Here is a 15,568-nt window from a genome sequence, read left to right as displayed (position 1 = left end):
AGGTGAGAAGAGGAAAGTGCCAGCTTTCTCAAATCCTTTTCTATAGGTGCTAGGACAAAAAGTTTCCCCCAGAGGCAACAGGAAGAAAAATCCTGGGACAAATTCAGGAGAGTACCCTTCTGGTTTCAAGGAGGCTTTTCAGCAGTACAAGGAGTAGGATTTGGCCCCAAACTTCCTCCTGCTCCTCCCCACTCTTGCAAGACAGGGCTGAAGGAACTGAAAACTCCAAAAGCTCCTCTAGCAAGTTCATCAAGACCACCAGAAAGCCATGGGCCTGAGGAGTCAGGCACAGCTTGGTGCTCAGGCCCACAGCCCTGCGTGAGCTGCAACATCTTGCTTCAGAAGAGACAGGGTCTTGCCATCCATGGCTTGCCAAGGAGGCCCTAATCACAGGAGCCACCCCCAGCTCAAAGTAAGGTAGAAAGCGCTTAGCAGCCTACAGAAAGCAGGAATAAGATGCTATGAGCTGGGTCACCAGGCTACTCTGAGCGAGTGCAAGGAAGCTGCACACAGGAAAGCTGGGAGCACTGCCACACTCACCTGGCTTTGATCTTTCTGTCAGGCTGTTTGGAGAAGACATCCAAGACCCATCTTTGCCTGTGCTCACTGGTGCACCACTGACCCTGCTTCACGGGACACCTGGTCCAGTGAATATGCTCAGGTGCTTCCCTGTGCACAAGTGGGAGCCTCCAAGGACCTCAGCAAACTGGCAAAGGGCAGAGCAAGGGGCACAGGAAGCCTGAGCTGACAGACACAGCCAGGACTGCAGAGAGTTGCACAGGCCTCTCGTAGATCTGCCGGAAGGTTCCCACGCCACGGTCGGTCTCTGCCTGACAGCTGGGGATATTGGCAGTTCCTCAATGCAGCCATGTCCCCACCTCTTCCCCGCCATGGTAGGTTAATTATGGTGGCTGGGGAAAGAGGTTTCTGCTAACTTAACAGGCTTTGGTGGCTGTGGACAGGGCAAAGCAGGCGGCAGCAGGGACCCGACGCTCCAGCTGCTGCACACAGACCCGTTCCCGTGGCAACCGTTAACAGTCCAAGCAATGCAAAACCTCCTGCAATAGCAACATACCCATGGTAAAACCCACCGAAAACGAGCCCAAGTCCCGGTGCTACTGTAAGAACCCCCTGAGCCATCCCTTCTCTGGACTGAACAACAAACGCTATGGCTGATATGAGATAAATTATTTCACTTCGGGTATCCTCACAGGCTGGAGGAGAGGCCCAGAGCGATCGTGGGATCTCCTTGGAGATATTCGAAACTCAGATAGAGAAGGTCCTCCGCGATCTGATGTAGAAAACCCTGCTTTGAGCGGGGTTTCACCAGAGGCCCCAGAGGTTTCTTCCAACAGAAATTATTCTGTTATTCTATATCCATATTCACAAACACTTGTGTGCATGCACACATACCAAATGACCCTGGGGAGATGGGAATGCAGAGTCACGCTCAGCAGTGTGGGTGCCTTTGCAAAGACGAAGGTCTGTGTGGGTTGATGCGCAGGCGCACGTGTGTGTTCATGAGCGCAGGTGAGCTCACCAGGAAACACGCCGGCTCTGGGGGACAAAAGGCTAAGCTCTGTGCTACAAGGAGATGCAAGTGCCCGGCTGTGCACAGGGCAGCAATTTCTAGGGAGCAGGGGAGGCCCCTTGTGCACAGGACAGGGCCTGCGTGTGTGCGCTTAGTCAGCATGTGGGAATAGGTGCTGATCTTTAATTTCATTATCCTTCCCATTCCACAGGCAGCAGGAGCCACTGTTTGCCTTGGCAGCTTGCTCTGCCCCTGCCTCTTCAGGGTACGTACTTCATCGGGCTGCTGCCTTGCCTCATTGCTAGTTCTCAGACCCTTATGCCAAACCCCCACCAGCGTATGCATTTGCAATTCTCTCTTGGAGTGAACAGGCACTTCTGTTGCTCCTTGCCCAGGGGCTGCTTTAGCCCAGTAGCTGGTGCTGCCATTTCAGTGAAACAGCCTTGGCATGCTCTCTGTATTGCTACCTACTGATAATGTTGCATGGCGCTCAAGAGTTTGCTGATATTGTCCAACAAACCTGCAGGATGGACACAGGAAAAATGTCTCCATGCTGCCCTGCCCAAAGATTCAAACTGCAGAGGCCACCTCAAACATTAACAGCTGTACTCCAGCTTCAGCTCCCAGGCAAACATTCAGGCTCCCTACTCCACTCCTCACCACGTCTGCCAGCTTTGCCAGCTGCAATATCCTGTAGTGTTCACATGAAGAAACTTTCAGAAATACTGGTCCAGGCTGGCTTCACACCAGCACTTGTACAGAAAAGAGGGGAGAATAAGATGCTTTGACGTCTCTACCAAAACCCCTCCAGTCACTTGTGTTCCCTTATATCATCACGGGCTGTGGATCCTGACAGATGACCCATGGTGAGCCCTTGCTTCTGGCAGCACAGGAGACAGCCTGCCCACAGGAATGCCCTCTGCTCAAGCTCTGCTGGGTCTCTGCATTAATCCTTGTGCCCAACCATCTAAGTTAGTGTTGCTGCATCTCAACCTCTAGTATGTTCCCAGAGTCTCTCTTTGCTCTAATGCTGCTGCTGTCTGTAATTTTCCATTCCCGTGTCCCTGCGTTCCCATGCCCTCACTGCATCCATGAGTTCTCCCCCTGATGTAGCCACATTTCAGTACCCTCATCACTGCTCTTAAACTGCCCATATTCCCAGCTTGGATCAATACCAATTTCTGCCACTTACTTGCCTACCTTTCAGCAAGCCCTTCTTTGTTCTGCATAGAAATAAAACTGTAACTGTACCTTGCCAGAAGAATTACTTTTTTAAACCTCCCCCCCTCCACTTCCTCCCTCTATTCTTCTTCCTCGTCTTCTTCAGGAGCAATTTTATGTAATTTGCAACCGTCTGGCTGCAAATGAAAAGAGACATAAAGTGTTTCTGCGAAATATTGAAAAGCTGGCTGCTTTTCCCTCAAATTTCACTTAGCAAGAGGCTTTAACATGGTGTGTGATCACTGCATGTCATTAATAACCTCTCCAATTCCTTTCAGAACTCAGCAGAGTGAAGGCACAATCACGAATCAAAGGCATGGGTTATTGAGATATAGTATCGTTTCCCTGAGCCAGGGAGGTGTGTGCCAGGGAGTGGGGAGAAGGTGGAACACTGCACTGCTAGGTTGGCTGGCAGCTGGAGAGGACGCTAGATTTAGGAAGAAGCATAAGGGCCTGACTCCCTCCCTATACTTTTCAGATCCAAAGATTTTTGCCTCTGTTCGGCCTCCATGGGTTATGTGTCTTCTTGCCCCAAGCCCTGTGGAATCAGGCCACAAGGGCAGCTGGTTTCTACTTTGTTCCTCAGGCAGATCTGTCTCCATCTCTGTCAAGTCTTTGGAGCCCGTCAAGCTGCTTTACTGAGACAGAGTCAGACTTAACGGTGCAGTTCGCCAGCCTGTCCTCGGGGCGCAAAACTGGGGAACACAAAACAGGATCTTTGCACATGCAGGACGCAGAAAACGTGGCAAAGGGCAGGGAGCAGAAGTGTCAGGCTGGCTGGGAGGTACTGCTGGGCAGAGAACTGGCCACGATGCTGGCGCTGTCTATATGCTGCACAGCACGAGCCACTGTCAAGCAAGGTGTGATGTGCTGTCACACGCAGCGATCAGAGTGACGGGCAAACCTGTCCTGCCACATGCCAGCCCTTCGGCTGTGCTGAGGTTCACAGGTTGCGGTCCACATCTGAGGGCCCACACCACAGTGTGTGAAAACAGGCTCCCTGCCCACACAGCCACAAGGCAGGGCATTCCTCCTGCTTACCACAGCTGACAGCAAGGGCACAGACATTTGGCATCCTTTTAAACTCCTTAGCAAGCCTTGGTGATCAGACACTTCTGCTAACTGATCGACGATGCACTTCACTGTTCTAGGAAGCTCCATCCTTCCTTCCCCAAAGGAAGGTTCACACATTTGTTAGTTCCAGACCGCACTGATAGCAATTCACCAGCTCTGAAGGCAACACAGGTGTTTTAGATAACACAATACACAGCTGACAGTCATCTTGCTTTACACCCTGAGCACGCTAGTCCTTACAAAAGGGGGTAAAAGTCTACCCTCAGAAATCCGTCTACCCTCAGAAAAAGATCCTAAGCCTTACTGTCAAAAAATAAGCTTTTTTTGAGTTTAAATTCCATTTAGCTACCATACATCCAACAGCCCTCAATTTAAAAATAAACAGGAATTTTGATCTCCCAAAAGAACTTGCCAGAAATGCCACAAAAGCAAGCAGAGACCATGGGGATTCCTATTGACTTATGTGGAAAACCTCAATATAGATACAAAACCTCAGGAAAGCTCCATTGCAGGTATAGTCCTGCAGGAACAATGTGGCAGCATTCTTAGACGGGCTGACATCGCCAGCTTCAGACCTGGAGGGCCTAACCAATACCTCTTGTGGGCACAGGCCTACCGAGTGACAGACTTGGAAGAGAACCCAGAAGTCATGCCTGATCACAGCCTAAGGACCTATCAGAAACTGTATCAAAGGAATTCCATAACGCTGCCCATACCAAATCCCCACTATAGGTTAATAAAGCTATTTGTGTCTATTCAGGTTTGTGAATTGTTGAGACCAACCACTGGTCTCTGCACTGAGTCCAACACAGGAAGGTACGTGGGTACTTGTGGCATCTCTGGTTGCTCTGCAGTACAATGGCAAGTGCAGGGTTACCAACAAGATCCTTTCTATGCCAGTTTGACCCCTTTCCTGTCTCTAAACATGCTGGTGCTTGGTCATGCCTTCAGATGACACTGATGTCATACACTCTTAAACTTTCTTCCTGCAATTGCTATGTGCAATAAAGAGAGAGTAAATGGGTAAAATGAACAAGAAAACACTTGTTTACCAGACTACAGCCCATTTACTGAAATCCCGGCAGCGTGGTCCAGTACATTCTGTTCTCTGTCCTATGCTAGGGTCCTCACTATATTTCTGGTGAGAGACTTTCTGACACAGAATTCATCAGAAGATGATCTAGATGTGAACGTACAGAGACAAAATTTCACAGCCTTGTTCCTAAAATAGGGAAACAATCAGTTACCTAGCACTCCTGCCTGTGACTCATTTCCAGAGTCTTCTCTGTGATCAGTTGGGTCAGAGGCATGGATGGTACTATATAGACACAAGAGAACCAGACTAAAACAGGGCTGAAAGCTACCTCAGGTCATGCAGCCCATGTCCACGCCAAGACTAACTCTATGCACATCAGGATGGAGGTCTGTTCCATTCTGGTAGTAGCCATCTCTAAATGACCACTAAAATGAACAAAGAGAGAGAATCATGCCTTCTTGGTCATTGAGGGACTTCCCAAAAGAGAAACTAAATGTGATGAAGTATTGCCAGCCTGAAAATAGCTCATCTTCATCTTAATCCTGAAGCTTAGTTACACCACACTGCTCATGAACTGTCTCCAGACAAACATGTTGGAAAGTACTCAGCTAGGACAGACTTCTTACTGTTCCCAAGCAGTTTCTTACACCTCCCTTAACATAAAAAGCTTCTAGATCACCACATCATAGATAAATTGATGCTTTAAATACTACTCCATGCTGCGCTCCATAACCACTGAGAGAACAAACAGTAGAGAACACAGTGAAACATGCAACAAATTCCCAATGTAGAACTGCAACAAAACCGAGATTGCCTTGAATCTACCAAGCCTCACACGAATCACCTTTCAGAGTCCCTCTACAGGTACTAGGCAGAGACATGCCTGTCTTCTCCATTGTCTGACAGCACTGGACCATGACTCATCACAACTGCTCCTCCATCCTTCAACTTATTCTTATAGACTGTGTCAATTCCACCCTGGACCAACACAGAAGAGTACGTTGCTTTAGTCTGAAAGGCTGACCTTCTCCCTCACACAAAATTAACTCAAACATTATTTGAGCGCCTGGTTATCTGCACACTTCCCCCTTCCTGCCCTGAGATAACCTGAAACAGTAAAGATTCTTTTAAGTGGTAATTAAGTTACATGCATTTTCCAGTCCTCAAATGCCAGCACAGGCCCATGCAAAAGGGGAGGTAACATGTAAACAAATATGGAAAAGGATGTGTCCACGTGGAAGTCTTGAGGGGAGCTGGGAGAGGTAAGGGAAGCTATTTAGACCTGTGTGAGTTAAAGAGGAAATGTTATGGTTAAGAATTCCTAACCTTCTCCAGAGACCCCCGGTTTACGTTAATTATTCTGTAGCCTTGAGCACTCAGGGCCTCCTGTGAGCTTCTGCCTATAAGTACCCAACTCCTCTGCCTACTCACCTCCAGGTGAATCCTTCCAATGTACTTATCAACCCCCTCAGCACAGCAAGGGAACTGCGCAAAGCTCCCAAACCGCACCAAAATGGGAATGGCAACAATTCAGAACTCCTTTCAGCCCACCAGCAGGTCCCAGGGAGGCAGAGGACTTCCCTGCAAGGAGGTACCTGTTCCACGGTGCCTGGTCTCCTGCAGTCCCTACTGCACTTTGCGGCCAGCACCAGCTGTCGAGTGAGCAGGACCCAGAACAGACCACAGCTAGTTCAGCCGTCTTGGTCTCATCTATATAACCCACTTCTCTTCCAAACAACGGGATGTGGCAAGCGTCTTTTTTCTTCTGAGATACTGATCCAACTCAGCCACTGCACTAGAAGGCATTTTGGGCCCTGCACAGAGCTACCCAACAAATTGTCCAGGCACGTTGCAGTGCAACAGCAGACTAGGAGTGGATGCACCAGGAAGTTCTGCACACCTGGAGGAAAAGGGTCTGGTACCTTTGTCTTGTCTGCTGCCAGCTTCCCGGCATGCCCACTGGCTAGGCTGGGCCCACGCACTTCACCCCAAAGCCCACAGCTCCCTAGTGACAGGCACAGAGAGCTGAAGATGCCACATCACACCGCAGAGACCAAAGCACAGCACAGAAATAGGCTTGGCTGGAGTTACGTGGGGCAGCCTTGGCAAGGTGGAGAAAAGAACAGCAGCTCTGTGAAAAGCAGTGCTGTGCTTTGGCTCCCACACCCCTGTTCCAACCCCCAAACCACACCTCTCTTTCACCAGCAAGAAAACTAACCTAAGACGCTTCTCACCCTCATTCCCTCCTCTGACAATCCCTCATTTGCCTGCCCGTGGCATGAGCTGCAGGCACAATTCACCAGGACTTACCCCTGGCAAAGTCTTCTGTTCATGCAATGCTGTCTGGGCTTTGATGGCAGAGTCTCTGGCACAGTATGTGAGGAACGCACAACCTGCAGCAGATACAGCAAGTGTCAAGTTAGACATGCAATTGCAGATGCACATGGACACAACATTCCTCTTTGGTAACAGCAGGTGACCGAAGTACAAGAACCACAGATGCTGGCCTGTTGCAGCAGACCTCTGTCCCAGCATTTCTGCTCAGGTACGGAGGAAGTGCCCAGGACAGCCCTTTTGCAAGACATAACTTTTTTTTTTTTCTTTTTTTTTCTTTTTTTTTTTTGGGGGGGGGGGGGCGGGGCAGCCAGGGCTTGTTAATTAAACGTGCAAGTGTTACATAATTTGGATGTGTCAAAGACTCCAGGGAAAAAGACAAAGAAACAACATGAAAGGACTTGCAGACCCCATGCAATGTCTGTTGAAGTCATGGAAAAGGGTCGCAGGGAATCAACTATGTTTGAAACAGATGTTGAACAAGGTGAGAAACGACAGGAGAGCAAAACGGAAGCTAACGTTGCCTGCAGGAGAAACGGCCCAAAACACAAGAATCAGAGGACGCGCAAGGACCAGTATGGTTATTGATACAAAAAAAACCCCACCAAAAACAAGGAAAGCGGAAAAGCAGCTGGGATTTTAGGCTCACATGAAAGCACCATGATCCGGATTCACAGAATCATGGAAAGCTACAGAAGGAGAAGCCTGGCTTTCTGTGCCATACAATGTGCACAGACACATACAAATGTACAGCAAGGGAAATACAGAGAACAGCAAAGGATAACGCATTCTGCAAGGGCCAACTTAAAAAGCAAGATGAAAAGCACAGGGAAAAGGCCAGATCCTGACATTCTTAGTCAAGATTTGACTCAACATCTTGGCCTAACACTGGAGCCAAGGGAAGAAGGGAGGAATCGTAGCACCTCCAGGAAGAAGAGGGATCATCTTTGGGTGTTCTGACGCTAAGAATAATCAAATGAAACTAAGCAAAGGAAAAACTTGGCTGGTTATCAAGAAACATTTCCTAGCAGAGAGATATTTATTAGACTGTGGAATGATCTCCCCAGGGAAGCTCCCCAGTCTGGAGCTCCATCACTTGCGTTGTTTCACATGAGGATGGGTAAAGTACCGGAGAATAGACTCAAACGCTAGAATGCATCTGACACCCCCACTCACTCCCCTCCTATTTGCAGTAGCATTTCACATCCTAAGCAAAGGTAGAATGTGTCCCTTCAGCTTGTTGCTAAATGTCCACGTCTACATCGTTGGGCTGGGGCTGCAGATTCATTGTTATGGCCCAGGTACAGGCCTGTTCTTTTGCCCCCACCTTCTTGTGCCTGGCTCCGGGTACTCCCAAGCAGGTGGATTCGGGACCGGGGCTGTCTGTATCTCTCCCCTCTGCCCCAGAGGGACTCCATGGTACACAACACTTCTGGGCCATGTGGAAGCCAGCTATTCAGGACAATCCCAACCCATGGCAAAAAGATTATGCTGTTCTTTCATCCCAGCTCCAGTAAGTTGCTCCAGCTAAGCAAATCGCATCTGTCCTCACAGCTACAGCACACAAGTATTAGGTATCTCTAATGGGTAATTAAAGTTCCTTATTGCCCCGGTTTTGAACAGAGAATGCTGCACCAAGACCAGACGTGGGATCACTGGATAATTTAACAAATGCAGTGAGGCCAGGAAGCATGCAGGTAGCCCTCACTTCTCATGGCAAGGGCAGTTAGCTCTATCATGCAGGAGAATAACCCCTTTGCTTGTGGTCTCCCCTTGCAGACTGCTATGATATCAAGCATCAGGAAAAGCCTCAAAAGTACCTGTATAACCACACAGCCCAAACCTTTTCCCTGACAGATTTGGATGCCTGGTCAGCAAAGTCCCAAACGCAGATGCTTGCCTGATCCTACCTGCTGCTCCAGCCTGCTACTTTGCAAGTCACACAAGGTGCATTCTAAGATAATCAGGGTCAGGTTTAGCACACAAAACTCTAAAGTCAGGAATTGGGAATAAGCAATTTATTCCACCGAGACCTTCAATGCATTGATACTATGTCCACATGCAATGAAGACACCATCCTTGCCTCAGGAGAATTAGCCGCCAAACGTAAGAAAACTAAGGATAGGAGAAGCATAAGTCTACATGAAGCTACCTGCTGAGTTAAGCACTCAAACCCAGTCCCAGAGTCCCAGCTCTAGTGCTCAGGAACATCAAAGCTGAGGTAATGCACACTGGCAGGCTCAAAAACCTCAGCCCAGAGGAGGACAAGGATAAAATGAGGATTGGACAAAGGTGCACCATTTAGTGTGGATAAAGGAGAGATGCTCCTCACACAGGGCTAGAGAGTTATTTTGCAAGGTACTGTCATCATGCCAGATCAGGGATTCGTAAAGCCCAGAAACACCTACATCCAGCAGCACCAATCCAAAAAAGTGCTCCAGATCCCCTCCCTAGAGCCCTCTGGTCCTTCTCTTCCCTACAGCAAAGGCAGCCCAAAATACTGTTCATCTTTTAGCTGCTTGGGTATCTGTACCAAGAGGTAGCAGCCTCTGGAGACAGAGGCATCCTGCAGCTATGGAGCCTGAAGATGCCTCACTCAAACCTCCTGCTTCACTCCCGGAGCAATCTTTGCTGCTGCTCTGCTTTCCAAGGATGTGGGTATTTGCTCAGAGCCAGCTTGTGCTCTCTCCCTTCACTCAAGCATGAAACAGCACTTGGGCAGCCTCTAAAAACAGGCTGTGTCTGAGCTGGACTGGGACAAGCAACCCTGCGGGCATAGGACAGCCCTGCCCGCTGCTCCGTCCCCGAGCTCTCCATGTCTCAGCTTTCAGGACGTTCACCTCATTCATTTCATCTCATTCTTGCTTCCCAAATGGCAGAAATCTGGGAGGCTGTACTGTCTGTAGAAAGGAGGGAGCTAAAGAGGTCAGCTACGTCCTTTGGGAAATATGGTTACTGTCCCCCACAGACAGATGTTTTGGAGGGACGATGCAGGAGTCAATTCTGTTCTTTTTGTGAAGTCCTGATCAGAAATACAGAAAGGTTTTTTGCAGAAACACTATACTCTAAGCCTAATTGTGTAAACAAACAGGGGGGAACAACCTTCCTTCCTGAAGCGACATTATCTCTTGCAAACTAACTCTTCAGCTACTTCTTAGGATGCAGCAAGTAAGTGAAGCACCACGCATTTTCCACAGCCTCCCCTTGTCTCCTGCCTTCGCTCAGGTGCCTGAAGCTTACAGAAGTACCACATTTTTTCAGGTAGGAAGGGTTTCCATGCTGTGACAGGACCCTGCTTACCACGTGTTTCATGGGTTCCTCAGGCTCCTAAAACGTTGAGCCCAACAGTCACCCAGGGATCCACTCAACAGTGAGATGTCCACAGAGGCGCAAAGGAGCCCATCACTCTCACTAGGTTTTTTCACTTCCACATTTCCTGCTTTATTTAACAGCAAACTCATGTCAACAGGCTTATGCCCCTTTGGGCACTTCTAACACCAAGTCAGTTACGCCTGCTGAGATATGGGATGTGGTGTTACAAAGTGCTCAGGGTGTTAAGAAGTGCCAGCCTTGAAGGTCCCAGACATCTGGCCAACCAGGTGGTGTTGATGATCCCAGCATAACAGCACCCAGAGCACTGTCTATAAAATAAGCCATTACAAGTCCTAAATGGGGAAACTTGGATGGGAGCTGCTGCTGGACAATGAGACCTGTGATGCCTGGTGGCCAGGGACACCTCCACCACCATCTGCTTCCTCCAAGGAGACAGAGTGACTCATCTTCTTTTATATGATTTTGGAGTCTAGATTATGATTGTTATATTGATACAGCAAACCATGTATTAAGGTCTGACTCGATCTGCAGGGGGTCCAGGTGTTTAGAAATCTTAAGTTGTATTATAAATTCTGTATTATGCTACTTATAGATTGTACTATAGTGATTCTACTTGTAGAAATCTCGTGCCATTCTAATCATAAATTTTGTGATATACTAATCATAAAATTCTGTTAAGAAATAAAGCTTTAAGTGTAACTATGACTTAGTGTCATCATCACTCTGCCAAGCATCCCTACAAGAACCTGTATGTCCCCTTAATGTTGGGTGACACCACTGTACCTCCAACAGGTTCCAGGAGGGTTTCCAGCTCCCTGTAAACAGAACCCAGCCTAGTTCCACTTGCAAGAGACTGCGGGGGGGGGGGGGGGGAAATTAAAAAAAAATTCTGTGCCTGATCTTCCCTACAAACCACACATTGACTCTGGGATTTACAGTCCCTTCAGATCCTAAACATTACTCCAGACATCAGCAGTCTAAAGCCTTGAGCAAGAAAAGGCTGTCAGTTTGCAGAAGAGAGGGGTCTCTAGATTCAGCTTAGCATTAGAAATCGCATCAAATACTTCAGCAGGGGCAGCACGGAGTCAGCGGGGAGCTTATCTACAAGCCTCCAGAGGCTGAGTCAAAACTCTGCTGCCAGTGAGGCATGTTAGGCTGAGGCTGTTACTGCCTCCTCGCCCTTTGGAAATGGCACCCATCTGCCCACAGACTGTACGCTTCTCCACACGCCCTGCAGGACGGCTGCTCCTGTCCCTGCCGTTCCCCTGCAGTTCAGTCTAGTATCCCACATTCCAGAATCTCTCCACTTTCCCTACCACAGGCACTGCTAGGAAACCCGTTCAGGAGAGCATAGTTGACACTCGTGGAGGAACTGCCTTCTGACGAATCCTGGAACACAAGGCCAAAAATTTCCACTTGATTCTCCTTGCTCAACCTCCTCTGACCCCTTCCAAAAGCCTGTGCAAATGCCTCCCTGCTCTTCCCAGGAAAATATTAGCTTTAAGACAAACACTGCCATTATCATGCAAATGTATCTGTGATTAACATAAATAGAAAAACTGCCTAATTAATAATATTAGGAGGCTGGAACAGTATCAACTACCAGTAGTTAGGTTGCTGAGACATGAATAGTCAGTCACTAACAAAATTTCATAACAGTGCTCATGTTTCTAGCAGGCCTGTAAGATCCTCCTCTGCCGCCAGTGAATTCATCAGTTCTCAGCACCTGTACAGGACAGGCCTCTTGGGCTCTCAGACTCTGCAGCCCAATTCTCACCCACCCGCCCCTGGCAGGCCTTTTCTACCATTCCTTCCTTCCTCCCTGAGGGCAGAGCCAGCGGCTCAGCTCATGTCATGTGGCAAGGGATTGCAAAAGGAGCTGCTGGGCTTTATCAGCAGGGCTGGCTTCTCACACAACTGCTTCTCCCCATCTAGGGACAAAGCAGATGGAAGCTGCATGTGACCTGTCAGTTGGATCTCACTGCAGATCAGGGAACAGAGGGAGAGAAAACCGAATCTGCTCTTACAACCGCCCCAGAAAGATTATGACTTCTGTGTGTGAAGCCCTGGCCAGCTCCTGTGACAGGTCTTCAGGTCGCTGCAGCTTCTGGGTCAGGGCCGGCACCCTCCAGGACTGCTGATGCCAACAGGGACAGCAGCTCCTCACCAGGTTGACTTTCTTGCATGGAGCCTAAGCCAATGCAGCCAGACCTGATAAAATGGGAGGGGAAGGCTAGGGTCAGGTTTGGCTGGATTATGGGTCTAATTTCTTCGCTGCACTCTAAATCTCCCCATATCTTTGTTGAGGAATGACTTCTTTGGAGAGGCTTATTGCCTATTCCCAAAGCAGGCTGAGGGTCTACATGTAAATCCATGCCACCAGGAAAGGAATCCCAACCTTTCACTTTGTACAAAACAGGGCTGGGGGGGCAGGCCCAGAGGAAACTGAAGATGTGTGGAAATGACTGTACAATAGCTACTGGAAGAACCTTACACATCTCAACAGCCTTTTCTGGACAGAACAGAGCACCAACAACCCCTGACCAACACCTGTATCCACTCAAAAATGTCAAAACCAAAGGGATATATTTATTTTGCTGCAGGAATCCTGCATTTAGTAGCAAGTTAATGTCACACAGATCTGGCTAATACCAGTGCTGCCCCCTCTAATTTCCGTATCTAAGTGGCAGATCCCTAGAATCTGCCTCCTGCCTGGAACCTGACCTCAGAACACGCAGTCTATATTTAATATGTCAACTGAAATGAAATGTGTAATTGCCTCTTGCCTCGGGACCATTCTCCTCCTCACTGGGTTTGAAACCTGGCAACTCACTATCAGATGGTAGCAGGTTTGGACTCAGTCCTTTGCACGCACAGACCACAAGCACACGGCACTTTTGTTCTGAAATCCCAACCACACATACTTCAGCTAAATTCAAGCCAGTCCAGCTCCCACAGGCTTCAATGAGGAAGTGTCTTCCTTTGCTGCTGGGGTTAGATTTGGCCTTTTGTTTAAAAATAAACTTTGTTTTCTGTTGTCCCCTTCCCTCTCTGTTTAGTCTGGGACAGTTTGAGTTGCCACAGCACCCACAGTTTTTCTTACCTTTGCTCCTAAATCCGAAACCAGAGGCATCAGGACTGAATGCCACTCACACTCCCTCCAGCACGCACCAACACAGGACGCCACAAGAAATCGTTTTAGGGCACAGAGGCCCAGGCTGAGCACTGACAGCTTTCAAGATAACTTGCTGTAGGGTTCCCTGCACACTTGCTCTACATGTGCCACAATGCTGCTGTGCTCGGTCTCCCAGATTTTACTGCAAACGGGCTTTGTGAATTCCCATTCATGGCTGGCTCTGTGGTCATCACAAGATCCCAAACACCTGCTGGGGGTGGGCTAGAATCGCTGCACAGAAGGGAGCTGACATCCTGAATGAGACAGCTTTTCAAAACACAGCTTTGAAATACAACAGTAAGTGCAGCTAAACAAGCCTCCTCAAACTTTTTAGCATCCACTAAGTGAAGAAAGCCCCCTCATCTATCCCAATCTGTCATCAAGCAGGCCCCTCATTTATCCCAAACGCCACTGGCAACAGCAGATTTGTGGACAGCATTCTTTACTACATGGATTTTAAAACGGTGGTGCCGTACTCCTGCCTGGGAGGAGGTCTGAGACCAGAGGGAGGACGGCTGGCCGCTCACCGAGGGCTCCCGCCTCAGCCCTAGCTGCCGCGACCTGCAGCAGCCTCAGCCCGCCCCACGCTGCACACCGGCGCCTTTGTCACAGCACCCCACGCACCGGCGCCAGGAACCGGGCTACCAGCGGGGTGCCGGGACCGGGGCATGGGGGCTGCGCGGGCACGGCCGGGCTCCGCGGGGCTCCGGCGCGGAGACGCCGAACCCCACCCGGGCCACGCCGCCGACCCCCGCCCGTAGGCGCCGGGGATGCAGACTCTTTCCCGGGGGCGAGCCCCCGCCAGGAAGGCAGAGGCAGCACGTCGCGGTGGGTCATGCGTGGACCGACCTGAGGGCGGGCGGGGGACAGTGGGACCCGCCGCCCTTTGTGCGCGCCCCGGGGAGCGGGCCGGGCCGTGCGGGGCCGAGCTCACCCTTGTGCATGCCGGTGTAGCGGTCCTTGAGCACGGTGAGCTCGTAGATCTTGCCGAACTGCTCGAAGAGCGGTTTGAGGTCCTTCTCTTCCAGGTTGCGCGGGATCTGCCCCACGAAGAGCTTGATGGCATCTAGGTCCTTCATGCTGTCGGGCTGCGCGGGGGGCTCCGCGCCGCCGCTGCTGCTCATGGGGGAGGCTCGGCGCGGCGGCTGCGGCGCTGTCGGGAGCGGCGGCGGCTGCCTCCTCGCCTCGCCCTCGGTGAGTCTGGCCATAGCCCGCGCCCGGCGCGGCTGCGGGCGGGCGGACGGGGGAGGCAGCGCGGCTGGGAACGGCCCCGCCGCCAGCGCCGCCGCGGCGCCACAAAGAGCCGCTCCGCAGCGCCCCCTGCAGCCCCGCGGGCGGCGGCGCTGGGCCAAGGCGGGGCGCCAGGGAGGGGCGGGGTGTCCCACGACAGGGGCGCGGGGCCGGGGGGGGGCCCTAAAAGAGCGGCACAGGGCCGGGGCGGACGCCCAAGAGAGCGCCCCCTCGGCGAGGAGCGCCACGAGGGCGCTTGCAGCCGTGGTCGGGGAGGCAAGGCCGCTTTGACTGCATCCTGAAGGCTGAGGTCGGAGACACAACGCCTGCTTTTCTCAGGCAAGAGGAGGCGTATTTTTAGGGCCTAAGTCCCAAAAACAGCGGGACCCTCAGAGCACGGGGGAGAGCTCTAAGCACCCACGAACAGGCTCTGTGTGCTCAGCAGGGGTGGGAGGTATTATTTGTAGGACCTGATACGTATCTCAGAAGGACAAATTGTCATCAGCTGTCAGGAAATTAGGAATCAGAGCTTCTTCCAAAATAAAAGCTTGCTCTTGTACTGCTAACAAAAGACAAGGCAGGCTGTGCCCTTCCACATCCATATCACAAATTAGCGTTTGGCCCCTTTTTCTCA

The 15,568-nt window shown here is 50.5% G+C and overlaps 1 protein-coding gene across 2 annotated transcripts in view; it reads right to left on the bottom strand.

Moving 5' to 3' along the window:
* CELF5 (CUGBP Elav-like family member 5) overlaps positions 1-14,912 on the bottom strand; it is a gene marked incomplete at both ends in the record, with an annotated part of 38,932 nt that extends 24,020 nt beyond the window's left edge. For both annotated transcript variants that reach the window (XM_082010827.1, XM_082010828.1), the window contains 2 exons: positions 7,173-7,255; positions 14,639-14,912. In XM_082010827.1, coding sequence (XP_081866953.1) covers positions 7,173-7,255; positions 14,639-14,912 — 357 coding nt within the window. The remainder of the gene's footprint in view (positions 1-7,172; positions 7,256-14,638) is intronic.
* Positions 14,913-15,568: the final 656 nt, after the last annotated feature.

The sequence above is a fragment of the Phaethon aethereus genome (genome assembly GCF_964289735.1).
Source record: "Phaethon aethereus genome assembly, chromosome: 26".
Taxonomy (NCBI): Eukaryota; Metazoa; Chordata; class Aves; order Phaethontiformes; family Phaethontidae; genus Phaethon; species Phaethon aethereus.
The sequence above is the reverse complement of the archived record's forward strand: the minus strand, read 5'-3'. Positions and strand labels throughout refer to the sequence as shown.